The following is a 20,093-nucleotide window of genomic DNA, read 5'->3' as shown; positions in this document are numbered from 1 at the left end:
GCCTAATTTATGGGGCCTTTCATGGCCGACAATTATTTTTTCTGTCAATGCCTAATGTACCTCCAGCCACAGAATACAACGTTCTTAGCTGTCAGGTAAACCCATGTGGGCTAATTTTTGGGGCCTATACTGGCGGACACTTACTTCTGTATCCTGTGAATGCCTAATGTACCTTCAGCCACAGAATACAACGTTCTTAGCTGTCAGGTAAACCCATGTGGGCTAATTTTTGGGGCCTGGAATGGGCGACACTTACTTCTGTATCCTGTGAATGCCTAATGTACCTCTAGCCACAGAATACAACGTTCTTAGCTGTCAGGTAAACCCGTGTGGGATAATTTTTGGGGCCTATACTGGCCAACACTTACTTCTGTATCCTGTGAATGCCTAATGTACCTTCAGCCCCAGAATACAACGTTCTTAGCAGTCAGGTAACCACATGTGGGCTAATTTTTGGTGCCTGTACTGGCTGACACTTTATCCTGTGAATGCCTAATTTTTCAGACTGGAATTGAAAATCAATGGGTCTGAAAATGTTCCGCAAAATTGGGGAATGGATGCGGACCCATTTTACAGACGTGTGAATGGACCCTATATGTATTTGACATGTATTTACCGGCTTCTGTCAGTTCTGGCTGATTTAGGAAAAAAAATACATTTTAAATAAAAAATTTTAGGGCAACTTTTCCAATAGCAATACTTCTGTTATGACAGTGTCCATGTGGTGGGACTATTTGTGCACAGCTAGTAAGTATTTTGTGGCTGCAAATATGACCTAAAGGTTTTTAAAGTTCGCCTCCCATTAAAGTCAATGGGGCCCGCCGCGAACTTGCGGTTCGCGAACATTTGAGAAAGTTTGCGGCTAACGTTCGCGAACTGCCCCGGCCGATGTTCGTCCATCACTAGTTATTAGTACTATACCAGTTTAGTCCACGGTTTATGTACACGAACATATAATGCCTGATACTCAATATACTACTACTATTACTAGATATAGCAGGATCTGGTTAAATGGAACCTTTATAGATAAATTGTAGGAAGTATTTGCACCCTACCAATTTAGTCAATGTAATCTATTTCATGCCCAGTGCTAGAAATTCAACTACTTAATATATTAGGATCTGAATAAATGAAAACCTTCATAGATGTATTGGAGGAAGCATTAGTACTATAAAGGTTTAGTCATTGTAGACTCATTTCATGGCCAGTAGATATATCACTACTAGAGATATCAGGACTTGGATAAAAGGAAACCTTTATAAATGTATTGGAGGAAGAATTAGTACCATATCAGCTTAGTCCATATAGACTAATATTTCATGCCTGGTACTACATAATACTACTAATAGCTATAGCGGGACCTAGATAAATGAGAACCTTCACACATAAATTGGAGGAATTGTTAGTACTATACCAGTTTAGTTAATGTCATGTGATTTATTTCTTGCTCAGTACTAGATAAACTACTAACTAGGATCTGGATAAATAAGAAACTTCATAGATAAATTGGAGGAAGTGTTGGTAATATACTAGTTAATGTAGCTGGACCTAGATAAATGAGAACCATCATACATAAATTGGAGGAATTGTTAGTACTATACTAGTTTAGTTAATGTAATCTATTTCATGCTTGGTACTAGATAAACTACTAACTAGGATCTGGATAAATAAGAAACTTCATAGATAAATTGGAGGAAGGGTTGGTAATATACTAGTTGAGTTAATGTAATCTATGTGATGCCCAGTACTAGATAAACTACTACTAACTAGGATCTGAATAAATGTGAAACGTCATAGATGTATTGGAAGGAAGTATTAGTACTATTCTAGTTTAGTCAATGTAGACTATATGTCATGCCTATGCATGAGCCCCTAAGGATGAGTGGTTGAGGAAGAGGTGGGACACATGTGTCTCCTGGTGGTGGGAGGTGATGGAAAGCTACATAGAGCCCTTTTCCTAGAGGTGTCCCTGTAGAGCAGGCAGTGCCTGGAGGGAGTGAGCAGGGGCTGTATGTGCTCCAGTTTCAGGCACCAGCCCTTTGAACCAGCAGCATCTGTTATCAGATCTCTATGTGCAGAAGATTCTGATCTGCTCCTCATCTACCTCCAGGATTGTCCATTGTGAATCCAGATTGCACATTTGCTCTGCTCTGCTGGTAACAATAGGGTTGTGGTGTCTCTCCCCATACAGACACCGCACTGCTGCATTTTATATGATCATCATTATCCTCAGCACCACCAGCAGCAGCAGCAGCCGCCTCCTCTCCTCCATCCATAGACAGGGATCTAGGGGTGTAGCATGGCAGCGGAGAGAAAGCGGAATTGGAATAAAGAAGATGATCTGCCCGTCTACCTGGCCAGACCGGGCACCACTGCCCAGACCCCCCGGGTCAAGTACGGCGGCATGTTCGCCAATGTGGAGGGCGCCTATGAGAACAAGACCATCGACTTCGATGCGTACAGCGTGGGGAAGAAAGGGACCCGCACCCCGAGGAGTGCCAGCAGGCCGGACATGATGGACGGGGACAATTTCAGCGAAACGGCCAGCGATGTCAGCGAGATCTCCGGATCTGTCATCAGCTCCCCCGGGGAGAGGGAAGACAGGACCCCCGGCATAGAGATCAAATACTCCGGGGGCAAGGAGCTGCTGCAGGGCGAGGACAATGGCAAGGTAGAGTGACAGCTGGGAGAGGCTGGGGGTGGGGGCTCTGCGCCATCACTGGGGGCCCTCTGGGGCCCATTCCTCAAGGGTCTGATCATAGGGACAGCCTGGGGATCAGAGCAATGGGCTTCATATGGGCACCCCCAGCTGCTGGAGGATCACAAGTCCCAGCATGGCCTGACATTATGATAGAGCATGCTGGGTGATGTAGTTTTCTCTGACTGTGTCTTCAGGCTATCAATATTGATGTGATGCTTCAGGCCTTTCTGATGGCAATCTACCCAATGCATATCTATCTATTAATCTATCTATCTATCTATCTATCTATCTATCTATCTATCTATCTATCTATCTATCTATCTATCTAATTTAGTTTATGTATATCTGTCCCTACATTAATGCATCAACCAGTTCAACCCTCCATTCCTCCCTCCACCCATCCATCCTTCTCTCTATCCATCTATTAATCCATCCTCCCACCGACACACCCACCCATTTATCCATCAATCCATCCATCCATCCATACATCCATCCTTCCTTCCTTCCTTCCTTCCTTCCTTCCTTCCTTCCTTCCTTCCTTCCTTCCTTCCTTCCTTCCTTCCTTCCTTTCTCCTGTCCATTCATCCCTCCCTCCCTCCATTCATTCATTAATGTATCCATTCATCCATCCATCCAAACTTTGTAGGGACACATTTTTAAAACCTAGAATTATTATTTTCTTTTAAAAAATATGTTGTCTTATCTATCTATCTATCTATCTATCTATCTATCTATCTATCTATCTATCTATCTATCTATCTATCTATCTATCTATCTATCTATCTATCTATCTATCTATCTTCTCATTTAAAGTACAATGTGACGTTTTTAGTCATTTTCATTTCAAAGGTATTATGACATAATATATATCGGTGTGTGCTCCAACAACCAGGTTTTAATGAAAAATGAAGCCTGTCTATCTATCTATCTATCTATCTATCTATCTATCTATCTATCTATCTATCTATCTATCTATCTATCTATCTATCTATTTATCTATCTATCTATCTATCTATCTATCTATCTATCTATCTATCTATCTATCTATCTATCTATCTATCTATCTATCTATCTATCTATCTATCTATCCTGAATTCACTCTAAGTATCATGCTATAGTGCTGCTTCCATAGGTGTCAGAGTGTAAAGATTTTGGGCACAAGAGCTTGAAATCTATTTAAATGTTGGCAAAAACGGCCCCTCTCAAGGTCAGAATGAGCTGATACTGGAGTGAAATCTGCAGTGTATAGTGGTCAGTGTTTTATTTAAATCTGATCTATGGTTTGTTATGACATGGCCTAGTCTAAAAAAGAGATACAGTAGACTATGGATGTATCTAATCATTAATATTTAGTGGAAAATTTGAACCATTTTCTCTATCTGTATGCTGATACAAAACACATTAAAAAATGAGAATATTGTGGATTGTCATTGCTTTTATTCAATGTGAACTGTTAATGCAGGCCTGGTAGTCCGGAATGAAGGAAGATTGAAGTGTACTGCAAACATATTTTCTGAGTAGTGGAGCACATGTTCCAGTGTCAGATCACTGAGACTGTCCTATGTATTAGTCAATATTTATTTTTTATTTATATGTATTAGTCAATATTTATTTTATATTTATATGTATTAGTCAATATTTAATGATTCGTTTGGGACTGTTGAGAGAAGTAACTCTTTCCCTGCAGATCAGTGTGGTGCTGGGTGCTGGCTGCTGGGTGCTGGGTGCGGGGTGTTGGGTGCTGGGTGCTGGCTGCTGGGTGCTGGGTGCTGGCTGCTGGGGTACTGTAGTGTAACAAAAGGGGAATGGATGGAGAGTGTGGGAGGCCTCCTCTCCTGTCTCCTCTTCCCCTGTTTGCCTTCTGTCCCAACACACTCACTTTGCATTTTAATGTCCCAGAGTCCGCCAATTTGGGACGGGCTATCTGTATTTCAGTTTACAGCATGCTGACATGAATGTTAATGTACAAGTCGGATTCAGAATAGCCCAGTTCACATACCAGAATAACAATTGTCATAATTAGTGTTGAGCGAACACGGACTGTATTATTCGTGTTCGTACCGAATAATTGGATTTTTTTTACCCGAACACGGACACGGACACTTTACTGTATGTTCGGGTAAAAATCCGTGTTCGGTCGTTTTATTTCCGGGTTTTGCATGCTTTGGCGCTCTTTTCATGGCGGGCTTTCAACAGCCAATCAACAATCGTTTAACTGGTGTGCCTTAAGCCATCCCAGCCATGCCTGCAAATGTCTTAGTAGCTGTGATTGGCCGTCTGAAGCATGTGACCAAGTCTTTATAAGTTCGAGGCAGCCGCCGCAGCAGCGTCATTCTGCTGCTTAGCTAAGGGACAGAGCACACATCAATGTGCTGGCTGCTGATTAGGGAAAGATAGGCAGGAAAAAACCATTTGTGTCCGGATAGAATTGAGGGACAGGTCGGAGTGTTTAGGCAGGGCGAGTTGTAGGCATTTTAGGGATAGAGTCTGCTGAATTATAGGGTCAGTGTCTTCTACAAACTACAATCGATATTGCTGTGTGGGGGGTGGGGTGAATCTGCACTCAATCCTGATCTACGATCTCTTCTCAATCCTGTTAGGGACAGAGTCTGCTGAATTTTAGGGAAACTGTGTTCTACAAACTACAATCGATATTGCTGTGTGGTGTGGGATTGGAGATAGGCAGGTGTCAGTGATCCACATCCATTTTTCTGTGTGTGAGCTGCAGTGAACACAATCTTTTTGGGCTGCAGTGAACACAATCTTTTTGGGCTGCAGTGAACACAATCTTTTTGGGCTGCAGTGAACACAATCTTTTTGGGCTGCAGTGAACACAATCTTTTTGGGGTGCAGTGAACAAAATCTTTTTGGGGTGCAGTGAACACAATCCTTTTTGGTGTGCAGTGAACACAATCTTTGTGGGGTGCAGTGAACAAAATCCTTTGTGGGGTGCAGTGAACACAATCTTTTTGAGGTGCAGTGAACAAAATCCTTTTTGGGGTGCAGTGAACAACATCCTTTTTGGGGTGCAGTGAACACAATCTTTTTGGGGTGCAGTGAACAAAATCCTTTGTGGGGTGCAGTGAACACAATCTTTTTGGGGTGCAGTGAACACAATCTTTTTGGGGTGGAGTGAACAACATCCTTTTTGGGGTGCAGTGAACAAAATCCTTTTTGGGGTGCAGTGAACAAAATCATTTTTGAGGTGCAGTGAACACAATCTTTGTGGGGTGCAGTGAACACAATCTTTTTGGGGTGGAGTGAACAACATCCTTTTTGGGGTGCAGTGAACAACATCCTTTTTGGGGTGCAGTGAACACAATCTTTTTGGGGTGCAGTGAACACAATCTTTGTGGGGTACAGTGAACAGAATCTTTGTGGGGTGCAGTGAACACAATCTTTGGGGGGTACAGTGAACACAATCTTTTTGGGGTGCAGTGAACACAATCTTTGTGGGGTGCAGTGAACACAATCTTTTTGGGGTGGAGTGAACAAAATCATTTTTGGGGTGCAGTGAACAACATCCTTTTTGGGGTGCAGTGATCAAAATCCTTTTTGGGGTGCAGTGAACACAATCTTTTTGGGGTGCAGTGAACAAAATCCTTTGTGGGGTGCAGTGAACAGAATCTTTGTGGGGTGCAGTGAACACAATCTTTGGGGGGGTACAGTGAACACAATCTTTTTGGGGTGCAGTGAACACAATCTTTGTGGGGTACAGTGAACAGAATCTTTGTGGGGTGCAGTGAACACAATCTTTGGGGGGTACAGTGAACACAATCTTTTTGGGGTGCAGTGAACACAATCTTTGGGGGGTACAGTGAACACAATCTTTTTGGGGTGCAGTGAACACAATCTTTGTGGGGTGCAGTGAACACAATCTTTGGGGGGGTACAGTGAACACAATCTTTTTGGGGTGCAGTGAACAACATCCTTTTAGGGTGCAGTGAACACAATCTTTGTGGGGTACAGTGAACAGAATCTTTGTGGGGTGCAGTGAACACAATCTTTGGGGGGTACAGTGAACACAATCTTTGTGAGGTGCAGTGAACACAATCTTTGTGGGGTGCAGTGAACACAATCTTTGTGGGGTACAGTGAACACAATCTCATACTTCTGAAGATTTGAGGGTGCTGCCTGTTCCATACTCCCCCTACTCCTCATCTAGCCTTTTAGGGGTACAAACAATAGTAATTGGGGCCTAGTGTGGTTGTGTACGTGTGATATACATACACTTTTTTTGGATCATATTTTCTATTCCGCTATTTAATCAAAAACCTTTGGGGATCAGTTAAATTGGGGGATAGTCTGTGTTGGTACGTGTGAGAGAGATCCACCTTTCCAAGTTGTTGGGGTTCATCTCATACTTCTGAAGGTTTGAGGGTGCTGCCTGTTCCATACTCCCCCTACTCCTAGCCTTTTAGGGGTACAAACAATAGTAATTGGGGCCTAGTGTGGTTGTGTACGTGTGATATACATACACTTTTTTTGGATCATATTTTCTATTCCGCTATTTAATCAAAAACCTTTGGGGATCAGTTAAATTGGGGGATAGTCTGTGTTGGTACGTGTGAGAGAGATCCACCTTTCCAAGTTGTTGGGGTTCATCTCATACTTCTGAAGGTTTGAGGGTGCTGCCTGTTCCATACCCCCCCTACTCCTCATCTAGCCTTTTAGGGGTACAAACAATAGTAATTGGGGCCTAGTGTGGTTGTGTACGTGTGATATACATACACTTTTTTTGGATCATATTTTCTATTCCGCTATTTAATCAAAAACCTTTGGGGATCAGTTAAATTGGGGGATAGTCTGTGTTGGTACGTGTGAGAGAGATCCACCTTTCCAAGTTGTTGGGGTTCATCTCATACTTCTGAAGGTTTGAGGGTGCTGCCTGTTCCATACCCCCCCTACTCCTCATCTAGCCTTTTAGGGGTACAAACAATAGTAATTGGGGCCTAGTGTGGTTGTGTACGTGTGATATACATACACTTTTTTTGGATCATATTTTCTATTCCGCTATTTAATCAAAAACCTTTGGGGATCAGTTAAATTGGGGGATAGTCTGTGTTGGTACGTGTGAGAGAGATCCACCTTTCCAAGTTGTTGGGGTTCATCTCATACTTCTGAAGGTTTGAGGGTGCTGCCTGTTCCATACTCCCCCTACTCCTAGCCTTTTAGGGGTACAAACAATAGTAATTGGGGCCTAGTGTGGTTGTGTACGTGTGATATACATACACTTTTTTTGGATCATATTTTCTATTCCGCTATTTAATCAAAAACCTTTGGGGATCAGTTAAATTGGGGGATAGTCTGTGTTGGTACGTGTGAGAGAGATCCACCTTTCCAAGTTGTTGGGGTTCATCTCATACTTCTGAAGGTTTGAGGGTGCTGCCTGTTCCATACTCCCCCTACTCCTCATCTAGCCTTTTAGGGGTACAAACAATAGTAATTGGGGCCCAGTGTGGTTGTGTACGTGTGATATACATACACTTTTTTTGGATCATATTTTCTATTCCGCTATTTAATCAAAAACCTTTGGGGATCAGTTAAATTGGGGGATAGTCTGTGTTGGTACGTGTGAGAGAGATCCACCTTTCCAAGTTGTTGGGGTTCATCTCATACTTCTGAAGGTTTGAGGGTGCTGCCTGTTCCATACTCCCCCTACTCCTAGCCTTTTAGGGGTACAAACAATAGTAATTGGGGCCTAGTGTGGTTGTGTACGTGTGATATACATACACTTTTTTTGGATCATATTTTCTATTCCGCTATTTAATCAAAAACCTTTGGGGATCAGTTAAATTGGGGGATAGTCTGTGTTGGTACGTGTGAGAGAGATCCACCTTTCCAAGTTGTTGGGGTTCATCTCATACTTCTGAAGGTCTGAGGGTGCTGCCTGTTCCATACTCCCCCTACTCCTAGCCTTTTAGGGGTACAAACAATAGTAATTGGGGCCTAGTGTGGTTGTGTACGTGTGATATACATACACTTTTTTTGGATCATATTTTCTATTCCGCTATTTAATCAAAAACCTTTGGGGATCAGTTAAATTGGGGTATAGTCTGTGTTGGTACGTGTGAGAGAGATCCACCTTTCCAAGTTGTTGGGGTTCATCTCATACTTCTGAAGGTTTGAGGGTGCTGCCTGTTCCATACTCCCCCTACTCCTAGCCTTTTAGGGGTACAAACAATAGTAATTGGGGCCTAGTGTGGTTGTGTACGTGTGATATACATACACTTTTTTTGGATCATATTTTCTATTCCGCTATTTAATCAAAAACCTTTGGGGATCAGTTAAATTGGGGGATAGTCTGTGTTGGTACGTGTGAGAGAGATCCACCTTTCCAAGTTGTTGGGGTTCATCTCATACTTCTGAAGGTTTGAGGGTGCTGCCTGTTCCATACTCCCCCTACTCCTCATCTAGCCTTTTAGGGGTACAAACAATAGTAATTGGGGCCCAGTGTGGTTGTGTACGTGTGATATACATACACTTTTTTTGGATCATATTTTCTATTCCGCTATTTAATCAAAAACCTTTGGGGATCAGTTAAATTGGGGGATAGTCTGTGTTGGTACGTGTGAGAGAGATCCACCTTTCCAAGTTGTTGGGGTTCATCTCATACTTCTGAAGGTTTGAGGGTGCTGCCTGTTCCATACTCCCCCTACTCCTAGCCTTTTAGGGGTACAAACAATAGTAATTGGGGCCTAGTGTGGTTGTGTACGTGTGATATACATACACTTTTTTTGGATCATATTTTCTATTCCGCTATTTAATCAAAAACCTTTGGGGATCAGTTAAATTGGGGGATAGTCTGTGTTGGTACGTGTGAGAGAGATCCACCTTTCCAAGTTGTTGGGGTTCATCTCATACTTCTGAAGGTTTGAGGGTGCTGCCTGTTCCATACTCCCCCTACTCCTCATCTAGCCTTTTAGGGGTACAAACAATAGTAATTGGGGCCCAGTGTGGTTGTGTACGTGTGATATACATACACTTTTTTTGGATCATATTTTCTATTCCGCTATTTAATCAAAAACCTTTGGGGATCAGTTAAATTGGGGGATAGTCTGTGTTGGTACGTGTGAGAGAGATCCACCTTTCCAAGTTGTTGGGGTTCATCTCATACTTCTGAAGGTTTGAGGGTGCTGCCTGTTCCATACCCCCCCTACTCCTCATCTAGCCTTTTAGGGGTACAAACAATAGTAATTGGGGCCTAGTGTGGTTGTGTACGTGTGATATACATACACTTTTTTTGGATCATATTTTCTATTCCGCTATTTAATCAAAAACCTTTGGGGATCAGTTAAATTGGGGGATAGTCTGTGTTGGTACGTGTGAGAGAGATCCACCTTTCCAAGTTGTTGGGGTTCATCTCATACTTCTGAAGGTTTGAGGGTGCTGCCTGTTCCATACCCCCCCTACTCCTCATCTAGCCTTTTAGGGGTACAAACAATAGTAATTGGGGCCTAGTGTGGTTGTGTACGTGTGATATACATACACTTTTTTTGGATCATATTTTCTATTCCGCTATTTAATCAAAAACCTTTGGGGATCAGTTAAATTGGGGGATAGTCTGTGTTGGTACGTGTGAGAGAGATCCACCTTTCCAAGTTGTTGGGGTTCATCTCATACTTCTGAAGGTTTGAGGGTGCTGCCTGTTCCATACTCCCCCTACTCCTAGCCTTTTAGGGGTACAAACAATAGTAATTGGGGCCTAGTGTGGTTGTGTACGTGTGATATACATACACTTTTTTTGGATCATATTTTCTATTCCGCTATTTAATCAAAAACCTTTGGGGATCAGTTAAATTGGGGGATAGTCTGTGTTGGTACGTGTGAGAGAGATCCACCTTTCCAAGTTGTTGGGGTTCATCTCATACTTCTGAAGGTTTGAGGGTGCTGCCTGTTCCATACTCCCCCTACTCCTCATCTAGCCTTTTAGGGGTACAAACAATAGTAATTGGGGCCCAGTGTGGTTGTGTACGTGTGATATACATACACTTTTTTTGGATCATATTTTCTATTCCGCTATTTAATCAAAAACCTTTGGGGATCAGTTAAATTGGGGGATAGTCTGTGTTGGTACGTGTGAGAGAGATCCACCTTTCCAAGTTGTTGGGGTTCATCTCATACTTCTGAAGGTTTGAGGGTGCTGCCTGTTCCATACTCCCCCTACTCCTAGCCTTTTAGGGGTACAAACAATAGTAATTGGGGCCTAGTGTGGTTGTGTACGTGTGATATACATACACTTTTTTTGGATCATATTTTCTATTCCGCTATTTAATCAAAAACCTTTGGGGATCAGTTAAATTGGGGGATAGTCTGTGTTGGTACGTGTGAGAGAGATCCACCTTTCCAAGTTGTTGGGGTTCATCTCATACTTCTGAAGGTTTGAGGGTGCTGCCTGTTCCATACTCCCCCTACTCCTAGCCTTTTAGGGGTACAAACAATAGTAATTGGGGCCTAGTGTGGTTGTGTACGTGTGATATACATACACTTTTTTTGGATCATATTTTCTATTCCGCTATTTAATCAAAAACCTTTGGGGATCAGTTAAATTGGGGGATAGTCTGTGTTGGTACGTGTGAGAGAGATCCACCTTTCCAAGTTGTTGGGGTTCATCTCATACTTCTGAAGGTTTGAGGGTGCTGCCTGTTCCATACTCCCCCTACTCCTCATCTAGCCTTTTAGGGGTACAAACAATAGTAATTGGGGCCCAGTGTGGTTGTGTACGTGTGATATACATACACTTTTTTTGGATCATATTTTCTATTCCGCTATTTAATCAAAAACCTTTGGGGATCAGTTAAATTGGGGGATAGTCTGTGTTGGTACGTGTGAGAGAGATCCACCTTTCCAAGTTGTTGGGGTTCATCTCATACTTCTGAAGGTTTGAGGGTGCTGCCTGTTCCATACTCCCCCTACTCCTAGCCTTTTAGGGGTACAAACAATAGTAATTGGGGCCTAGTGTGGTTGTGTACGTGTGATATACATACACTTTTTTTGGATCATATTTTCTATTCCGCTATTTAATCAAAAACCTTTGGGGATCAGTTAAATTGGGGGATAGTCTGTGTTGGTACGTGTGAGAGAGATCCACCTTTCCAAGTTGTTGGGGTTCATCTCATACTTCTGAAGGTTTGAGGGTGCTGCCTGTTCCATACTCCCCCTACTCCTCATCTAGCCTTTTAGGGGTACAAACAATAGTAATTGGGGCCCAGTGTGGTTGTGTACGTGTGATATACATACACTTTTTTTGGATCATATTTTCTATTCCGCTATTTAATTTAACTGGGCCTCCATGCGAGACCTGTGTGCCTTGTTGCGCTGTTTTGAGTACTCCACCAACATGGCCAGTGGCAATGACGCCGTTCTCAGCTTAACTATCCCACTTCTATGCCTCCTTGAAAAAACAATTCGGGCGATGATGGAAGAGGATGTGGCACAGGATGAGGAGGAGGAGGAGGATGAAGAGGTAACATTTCCAAGGCTTTCAGGGCAGTCATTCGCAAGGGGCTCCGAGGGTGGGTTCCTGCACACGCAAACGCCAGGGACGCAATTGTCCAGCAGGGGCACAGTTCTGGAGGATGAGGAGGATGAGGAGGAGGAGGAGCTGGAGGAGGAGATGGAACCATGTTCACAGCAGGGTGGCACCCAGGCCAGCTCATGGCCATCACTGGTGCGTGGCTGGGGGGATACAGAGGACACGGACGATACACCTCCCACAGAGGACAGCCTTTCGTTGCCTCTGGGCAGCCTGGCACACATGAGCGATTACATGCTGCAGTGTCTCCACAACGACCGCCGAGTTGCCCACATTCTAACTTGTGCTGATTACTGGGTGGCCACGCTGCTGGATCCCCGTTACAAGGACAACGTACCGTCCTTAATTCACTCACTGGAGCGCGATCGCAAGATGCGCGAGTACAAGCGCACGCTGGTAGACGCCATGCTGCTGGCATTCCCATCTGACAGCGGGGCCACAGTGGAAGCACAAGGCAGAGGAGGAGGAGGAGGAGGTCGCCAACGCAACCAGGGCACCGCCAGCACCTCAGAAGGCAGGGTTAGCATGGCCGAAATGTGGAAAAGCTTTGTCAGCACGCCACAACAAACAGCAGCACCAGCAGCTCAGATGGAACGTCTTAGCAGGAGGCAGCATTTTACCAACATGGTGGAGCAGTATGTGTGCACACGCCTACATGTAGTGAATGACGGGTCTGCCCCCTTCAACTTCTGGGTCTCCAAATTGGGCACATGGCCTGAGCTTGCCCTTTACGCCTTGGAGGTGCTGGCGTGCCCTGCAGCCAGTGTATTATCTGAACGGGTATTTAGCACGGCTGGGGGGGTTATAACAGACAAGCGCAGCCGCCTGTCCAGAGACAATGTGGACAAGCTCACGTTCATTAAAATGAACCAGGCATGGATCCCACGGGACTTTTCCGTACCTTATGCAGAATAGCAATGGATACCGACCTTACCCACCCATTGTTCCATTTTTGCTCTTTCTCACTCTTTTGGGGTGTACCCTCATTTAAAATTTTTGAAAAGAAGCAGTGTTGGCTACCTCGTCCTCCTCCTCAGGGCCAGATTAATGTAGGGGCTATTGGAGCTGCAGCTCCAGGCCCCTACCTTTTATATAGGCCCCGGGTTGGCCATATTCACTGTTACCGCTCTTCTGTCACTTGTAAACACAGAAGTCTGGCTTCTATGCTCGCTTCCCCAGGCAGCACCCTCAGAACCTCCCCACACAGCGTGAAGGCCGGACAAGGAGGGACAGTTGGCGATGCATGGATGTGTTTATGGGCTTCAGAGACAGCATCCCATGTTGAATTAGGCATGCATGGCTGCACCCTTCCTCCTCTGGGTGCATGGCAAGGCACGGCCCTTAAGGCCCTTCAAAATCCTCAGCACCAAGCCCATGATGCTGTTAATCCGGCCCTGGTCCTCCTCCACCGCCGCTTCCACCTACACCGCCCATAGGTGTGCGCAGCCTATTGCATTAAGGTGTGCACCCCAAAGTTGAAATACACATGCATGTGTTTGCCAGCAGGGAGAGTAATGTATCGGGGCCATGTACCTGTAGGCAAGGAGAAATAGAGCAGAGCAGGTCCCAGGGAGATCTTTCCCATCTCCTCACTGGCAATGCTATGTGCCCTAGGTGATTAGGGTGTGCCCAGGCACACCCAGCACACCCTGTGCGCACGCCTATGTCACCGCCATATCCACCACCACCTCAACCTCCCTCCTACTCCATATGGGCCTCGTCCTTCAGAGATGAAGAAGAACATTGTTTTATTTTTCTGTTTTTTTTTGTTGTTTTAAGTTATTTCCCTATCCACATTTGTTTGCAGAGCACTTGCCATGCTCTTAATTACGTTTTGCTGCCATTTGCAGCACTCTAGCCCTTTCCTTTGGTGTTTTAGAGCCATTTTAGTGCCTTAAAGTTCGGGTCCCCATTGACTTCAATGGGGTTCGGTGTCCGGGAAAAGTTCGGTAAAAGTCCGGGACACGGACCCGGACTTTTTTTTAAAGTTCGGCCGAACCCGTCGAACACGGACATCTAGGTGTCCGCTCAACCCTAGTCATAATCACTTAAATGGGAGGCCAGTGGACACAGTGATTAGGCATACAATAATAAACAGGACTGTTATGGCCTGCAGTACAATGCTGCTGAAAAACTAGCAAAAATCCACATATTTATGCCCCCCAGAGGGCAGTTAGCAGTTGCCTGAGGCACAACTTTCCCATACCAGTATGCAGCAAATGACTAATAACAGCTGAGCAGTATATTTCTTACAGTTGTGCTTGTGTGAAATATGCCAGTTTACATTGTGCAACCTTGTGTGTTTGTGAACAGATTTATCCCTATTAGGACCATATAGGGGCCAGATCATGTATGCTTGGCCTGCTCCAGTGTAATGTTTGTAGGCTGCTTAAATTGTACATAAAATTTCTCAAATAAATTATTATATTTGATCCGTTTTGGTTTGTTAAATATTGTATTGAACGTATTTATTATATCTGTTCAATAAATGCGAAAAAATACCCATTGACCCTGCCAAAAATGCAGTGAGCTGATAACTTTATGTAGTATGCTAATGCACTTGCATCTCTAATATTTCTACCAGCCCCACTCATTTCTCCATTCAGATGTTTTTTAAGTCCTAACATACTTACTTTTCTGCTCTATTGGGACAGTGCTGCTCCCAAGACTGGTAATTTGCAACATATTAAATTTTTGTCCTTGAGATATTATTACCTTGTAATTGTACAGCAGCTAGTCTCAACTAGGGATCCATTTAACTATAGGGTTCCTTCAAAGGTTGCTAGAAATGTCCTTGAGCTGTAGATCTGTGATCTCAAACTTTCTAAACAAAGAACCAGTTTAGACTGCCCTTTAGACTGGGCAGAGGGAGTAGAAAATGCTATCAGTGGACAGAAGTAGTGTCAGTGGGAAGAATAGTGCCCTGTCGTTAGTGTCAGTGGAAAAATAGTGCCCCATCATTGGCATAAGTGAAAGAATAGTGCACCATCTTTGGTGTCGGTGGGAAGACTAGTGCCTCACCATTGGTGTCATTGGCAAGAATAATGCCCCATCATTGGCATCAGTGGAAGAATGGTGTGCCATCTTTGGTGTCAGTGGGAAGAATAGTGCCTCATCATTGGTGTCAGTGGGAAGAATAATGCCCCATCATTGGCATCAGTGGAAGAATGGTGTGCCATCTTTGATGTCAGTGGGAAGAATAGTGCCTCATCATTGGTGTCAGTGGGAAGAATAATGCCCCATCATTGGCATCAGTGAAAGAATGGTGTGCCATCTTTGGTGTCAGTGGGAAGAATAGTGATTCACCATTGGTGTCAGTTGGATGAATAATGCCCCATCATTGGCATCAGTGAAAGAATGGTGTGCCATCTCTGGTGTCAGTGGGAAAAATAGTGCCTCACCATCGGTGTCAGTTGGATGAATAATGCCCCATCATTGGCATCAGTGAAAGAATAGTGTGCCATCTTTGGTGTCAGTGGGAAGAATAGTGATTCACCATTGGTGTCAGTTGGATGAATAATGCCCCATCATTGGCATCAGTGAAAGAATGGTGTGCCATCTCTGGTGTCAGTGGGAAGAATAGTGCCTTACCATTGGTGTCAGTTGGATGAATAATGCCCCATCATTGGCATCAGTGAAACAATGGTGTGCCATCTCTGGTGTCAGTGGGAAGAATAGTGCCTCACCATCGGTGTCAGTTGGAAGAATAATGCCCCATCATTGGCATCAGTGAAAGAATGGTGTGCCATCTCTGGTGTCAGTGGGAAGAATAGCGCCTCACCATTGGTGTCAGTTGGATGAATAATGCCCCATCATTGGCATCAGTGAAAGAATAGTGTGCCATCTTTGGTGTCAGTGGGAAGAATAGTGATTCACCATAGGTGTCAGTTGGATGAATAATGCCCCATCATTGGCATCAGTGAAAGAATGGTGTGCCATCTCTGGTGTCAGTGGGAAGAATAGTGCCTTACCATTGGTGTCAGTTGGATGAATAATGCCCCATCATTGGCATCAGTGAAAGAATGGTGTGCCATCTCTGGTGTCAGTGGGAAGAATAGTGCCTCACCATTGGTGTCAGTTGGAAGAATAATGCCCCATCATTGGCATCAGTGAAAGAATGGTGTGCCATCTCTGGTGTCAGTGGGAAGAATAGTGCCTCACCATTGGTGTCAGTTGAAAGAATAATGCCCCATCATTGGCATCAGTGAAAGAATGGTGTGCTATCTTTGGTATCAGGGGGAAGAAAAGTGCCTCATCATTGGTGTCAGTAGGAAGAATAATGCACCATTGTTGGAGTCAGTGAGAAGAATAGTGCCTCTTTGTTGGTATCAGTAGGAGGAACAATGTTCCATCTTTAGTGTCAGTGGAGGGAATAGTGCCTCATCATTACTGTCAGTGGGAAGAAAAGTGCCTTATATTAGTGGGAGGAATAGTGCCCCAAGGGCCGTATAAAGGCAAGCAAAGGACAGCATCCGGCCTGCAGGTCACAGTATGGAGACTACTGCTATACATGGTTGATCTGTTCTTTGATGATGCCTGTATAGTTCCTGGGCTAACACCACTGTCTGTAAGGGTAGTATTCTGACCACCAATATAAGGGGGGCATTTTTTCCAATGACCATCAATATATGGAGTATTCTTCCCTCTGATCCCCAATGAATTTGTTTTAGCAAGGGTTTCTCAAGACCAGAAAATTATTCCAAGGGTTCCTTTTAATTAAGAAAGAATGAATGGTTCAATATGTCCCACCGTCCCCTTTATTACTTGTTACATTTTATTGTCTCAAAGTTTTATTTGTGCCTATGGAGGAAAAAGAAGCCTTAAAGGTCTAGCCAAGGTGTACTGAACTATTCTGGACAATCAGCTTACCCTTAAGTTGTATTGGACAGGTCTGTAGAGGGGCCTACAAACACTGTTCCACAATCTGCAGTAAATGATCAGATCATGCAAACATTCTATAGGCACATTTCCTGCTAAACTAAAGCTGTTCCTAGACCAATCAAAATGTGGCTGGTTCAGCAGGAACCGGACAAATTTCAATCGGTATGTCGCTATCCCTATTTGACAGAAGTCAATAGTTAGACCTGTCAAATGGACAAGCTGGGAAATGTTTGTTGATCAGTGGCTGCAGCTGCTGTTCAGTGTATCCTGACAGTCGAAAGTCCCACTGTCTGAACACAATGCCCTGGTGGGGGGATTCCACCATCCACCTCCATTGCATGGATGGTGGAATCTGTGCCCCTTGGCTGAATGAAAAAAAAAAAAAAAAAACATCTATGGCCAGTTTATCCAAGTTCTACATGTAATCATATAGCTAGTTATGATCTGATCTTTTTATACTCCTATGAATCCAATTTTGCGGCTGATCCACCGGAATACCAAGCTTGTTAGGGCCTCCTCATGCTGGTTATTATGGAAAGCTAGGAGGCTGCAACCAAAAGAAGTTAATAGAAGTCTTGAAAGATTGGAAGTTCCAGAGGTTGATAAACTGCTGATGAGATCAAGGGAAATCTGCATACTGTCCTCTGGTGGAAATAGATTGGTGCTTCTTCATTCATCTTTGTATCCCACCGCTCATTTAATACAGCCAATATCTATAAACTTTAGACTGCCAGTATTATCAATGTCTTCACCCAATGCCCTGAACATGAATCCATATAGCAGTTTACCCATCACATGACCCCTTTCCTGATAAAAAAAAAGCATTCTCCAGCATGCACCAATTTGCAAGCACAAAAAGCTAATAAAACTGGTAATACTGTAGGCTAAAAACAGAGTTTTTTGTTCCATACGTTTTCAGATAAATGAGAAGCCACACTGCCATGTCAAGGCAATTCCTCACAGTGTGGTCTCTCACTCTAAATACCTGAGCTCCAAACCTGCATATATAGATATAGCAGTGCTAAATTGAGTGTAGTTATGCCTAATGCGGGGAGCACACCATACGTTCTTTTGTAGGCTGAAAAAAAAAAAAAAACTTACAGATCGATGTACTAACAAGCGATGTTAGTGCGGGGATCTGCTGAGCTATCGTGGCCGATATTCAGTCGTGTGTACCAGCCTTTAGAGGTAACCATTCTCAACCTCTTTTTCCTGAGGAACCCTTAAAATAATTTTTAGATCTGGGGATCATCTGCTAAAAAGGATTATATCTACAGCTTATGGCAGTGTTCTCCAAACTGTGGGACGGGGGCCAGATGCGGCTCTTTGCTTGCCTTTATCTGGCCCTTGGGGCAGTATTCCTCCCACTGACATTAACCAATGGGACATGATTGCTGCCACTAACACCAACAGGGGAGCACTTATTCCTCCCTCTGACACCAATGATGGGACAATATTCCTCCCAATAACACTAACGATGGGGCACTATTCCTCCCACTGACACCACTAATAGGGTACTATTCATCTTACTGATACCAATTATAGGGCATTATTCCTCCCACTTACACCACTAATGGGGTACTATTCCTCTTACTGATACCAATGATGGGGCACTATTCCTTTCACAGACACCAATGATGGGGCACTATTTCTCTCATGGACATCAATGATGGGGCACTATTCCTGTCCCAGACACCAATGATGGGGCACTATTCCTCTCACGGACACCAAGGATGGGGCACTATTCCTCTCACGGACACCAATGATGGGGCACTATTCCTCTCATGGACATCAATGATAGAGCACTATTCCTCTCCCAGACACCAATGATGGGGCACTATTCCTCTCACGGACACCAATGATGGGGCACTATTCCTCTCATGGACACCAATGATGGGGCACTATTCCTCTCACGGACATCAATGATGGTCACTATTCCTCTCACTGACACCAATGATGGGGCATTGTTCACTCCCCTAGATGACAGAACATTTACTACTCCCATTGGCCACAGTCCAGGCCCCTCTAAAGTTTGAAGGAGAGTAAACTGGCCCTTTGTTTAGAAAGTTTGGAGACCCCTGGCTTAAGGTATATTAACATGAGCAATCAGCTGAATAAAGTTTTAAATTAGGCTGGATTCACACTGCTGCAGTCCAATCTTGATCCGGCTTCCAGTGAAATTATGTAGTGTAACTTGGATGCTACTTTGAAGTGGTTTGCCTATGTGTGGCCAAAGTTCTGGAATCACACCAAAGTAGTGCAGGAACCTTTTCTACTCTGGCCATGCTGAATTGCATTGATGTGAACGGGGACCATTGAAAACAATATGATTCCCATTGGTAAGCGATTCTGTGCCACTCAATTTGCATTAGAAATCTCACTTGTGTAAACAGTGCCTAAAATAAGTAGTAATGTGGCATACTAATGAATCTGACACATATCATATTGAACACAGCTGCCATTACTTGTATCACATCCTAACTATGTACACCAAAACAATCAAAAGAAACTAACAGACTTATCTGGTACAAAAAAAATCCAATCAGCTTATTACATAGTTAAAGCGTACAAGGATAAAAAAACAAAACAATTGCATTTGGATTTTTTTATTCTTGTATATTTTAACTTTGTAATAAACTGATTGGATTATTTATTTATGTGTATGTCTTCCTTGGTTCCCGTAAAGTTTGTTAGTTTCTTTTGAATTTTTTGGTGAAAGTATGTGACACCCAAGAAGATAAGTTTGTTGCCACTTCTCCTCAAAGTTATTTTCAGTAATATAACGATTGCAGAAAAGAAAGGAAAACAGCAAACACTGTGGTGGCATCTAAAACTAATGGTCAGCTAGAAGTGGTGGTTAGTGGACAACTGCCAACTTGCATTGGTAGTAAGTGTAGGTGGGAGATCAATATACCATTGCTCATTGCAAAGAACCCCTAACAACCCCCGAAGGAACCCTGTTTGAGAAAAACTGAA

General features: G+C 43.7%; 1 protein-coding gene across 1 annotated transcript in view; it reads left to right on the top strand.

Moving 5' to 3' along the window:
• Window positions 1–1,958: 1,958 nt before the first annotated feature.
• CRMP1 (collapsin response mediator protein 1) overlaps window positions 1,959–20,093 on the top strand; it is a 182,077-nt gene continuing 163,942 nt past the window's right edge. Inside the window, exon 1 of the mRNA XM_082263123.1 lies at window positions 1,959–2,671. Within this exon, the coding sequence (XP_082119249.1) occupies window positions 2,300–2,671 (372 nt within the window). The 5' untranslated portion in view covers window positions 1,959–2,299. The remainder of the gene's footprint in view (window positions 2,672–20,093) is intronic.

This window comes from Pelophylax lessonae (assembly GCF_965119305.1).
Source record: "Pelophylax lessonae genome assembly, chromosome: 1".
Classification (NCBI taxonomy): Eukaryota; Metazoa; Chordata; class Amphibia; order Anura; family Ranidae; genus Pelophylax; species Pelophylax lessonae.
Note: the sequence above shows the minus strand (reverse complement) of the source record. Positions and strands in the feature narration are given on the sequence as shown.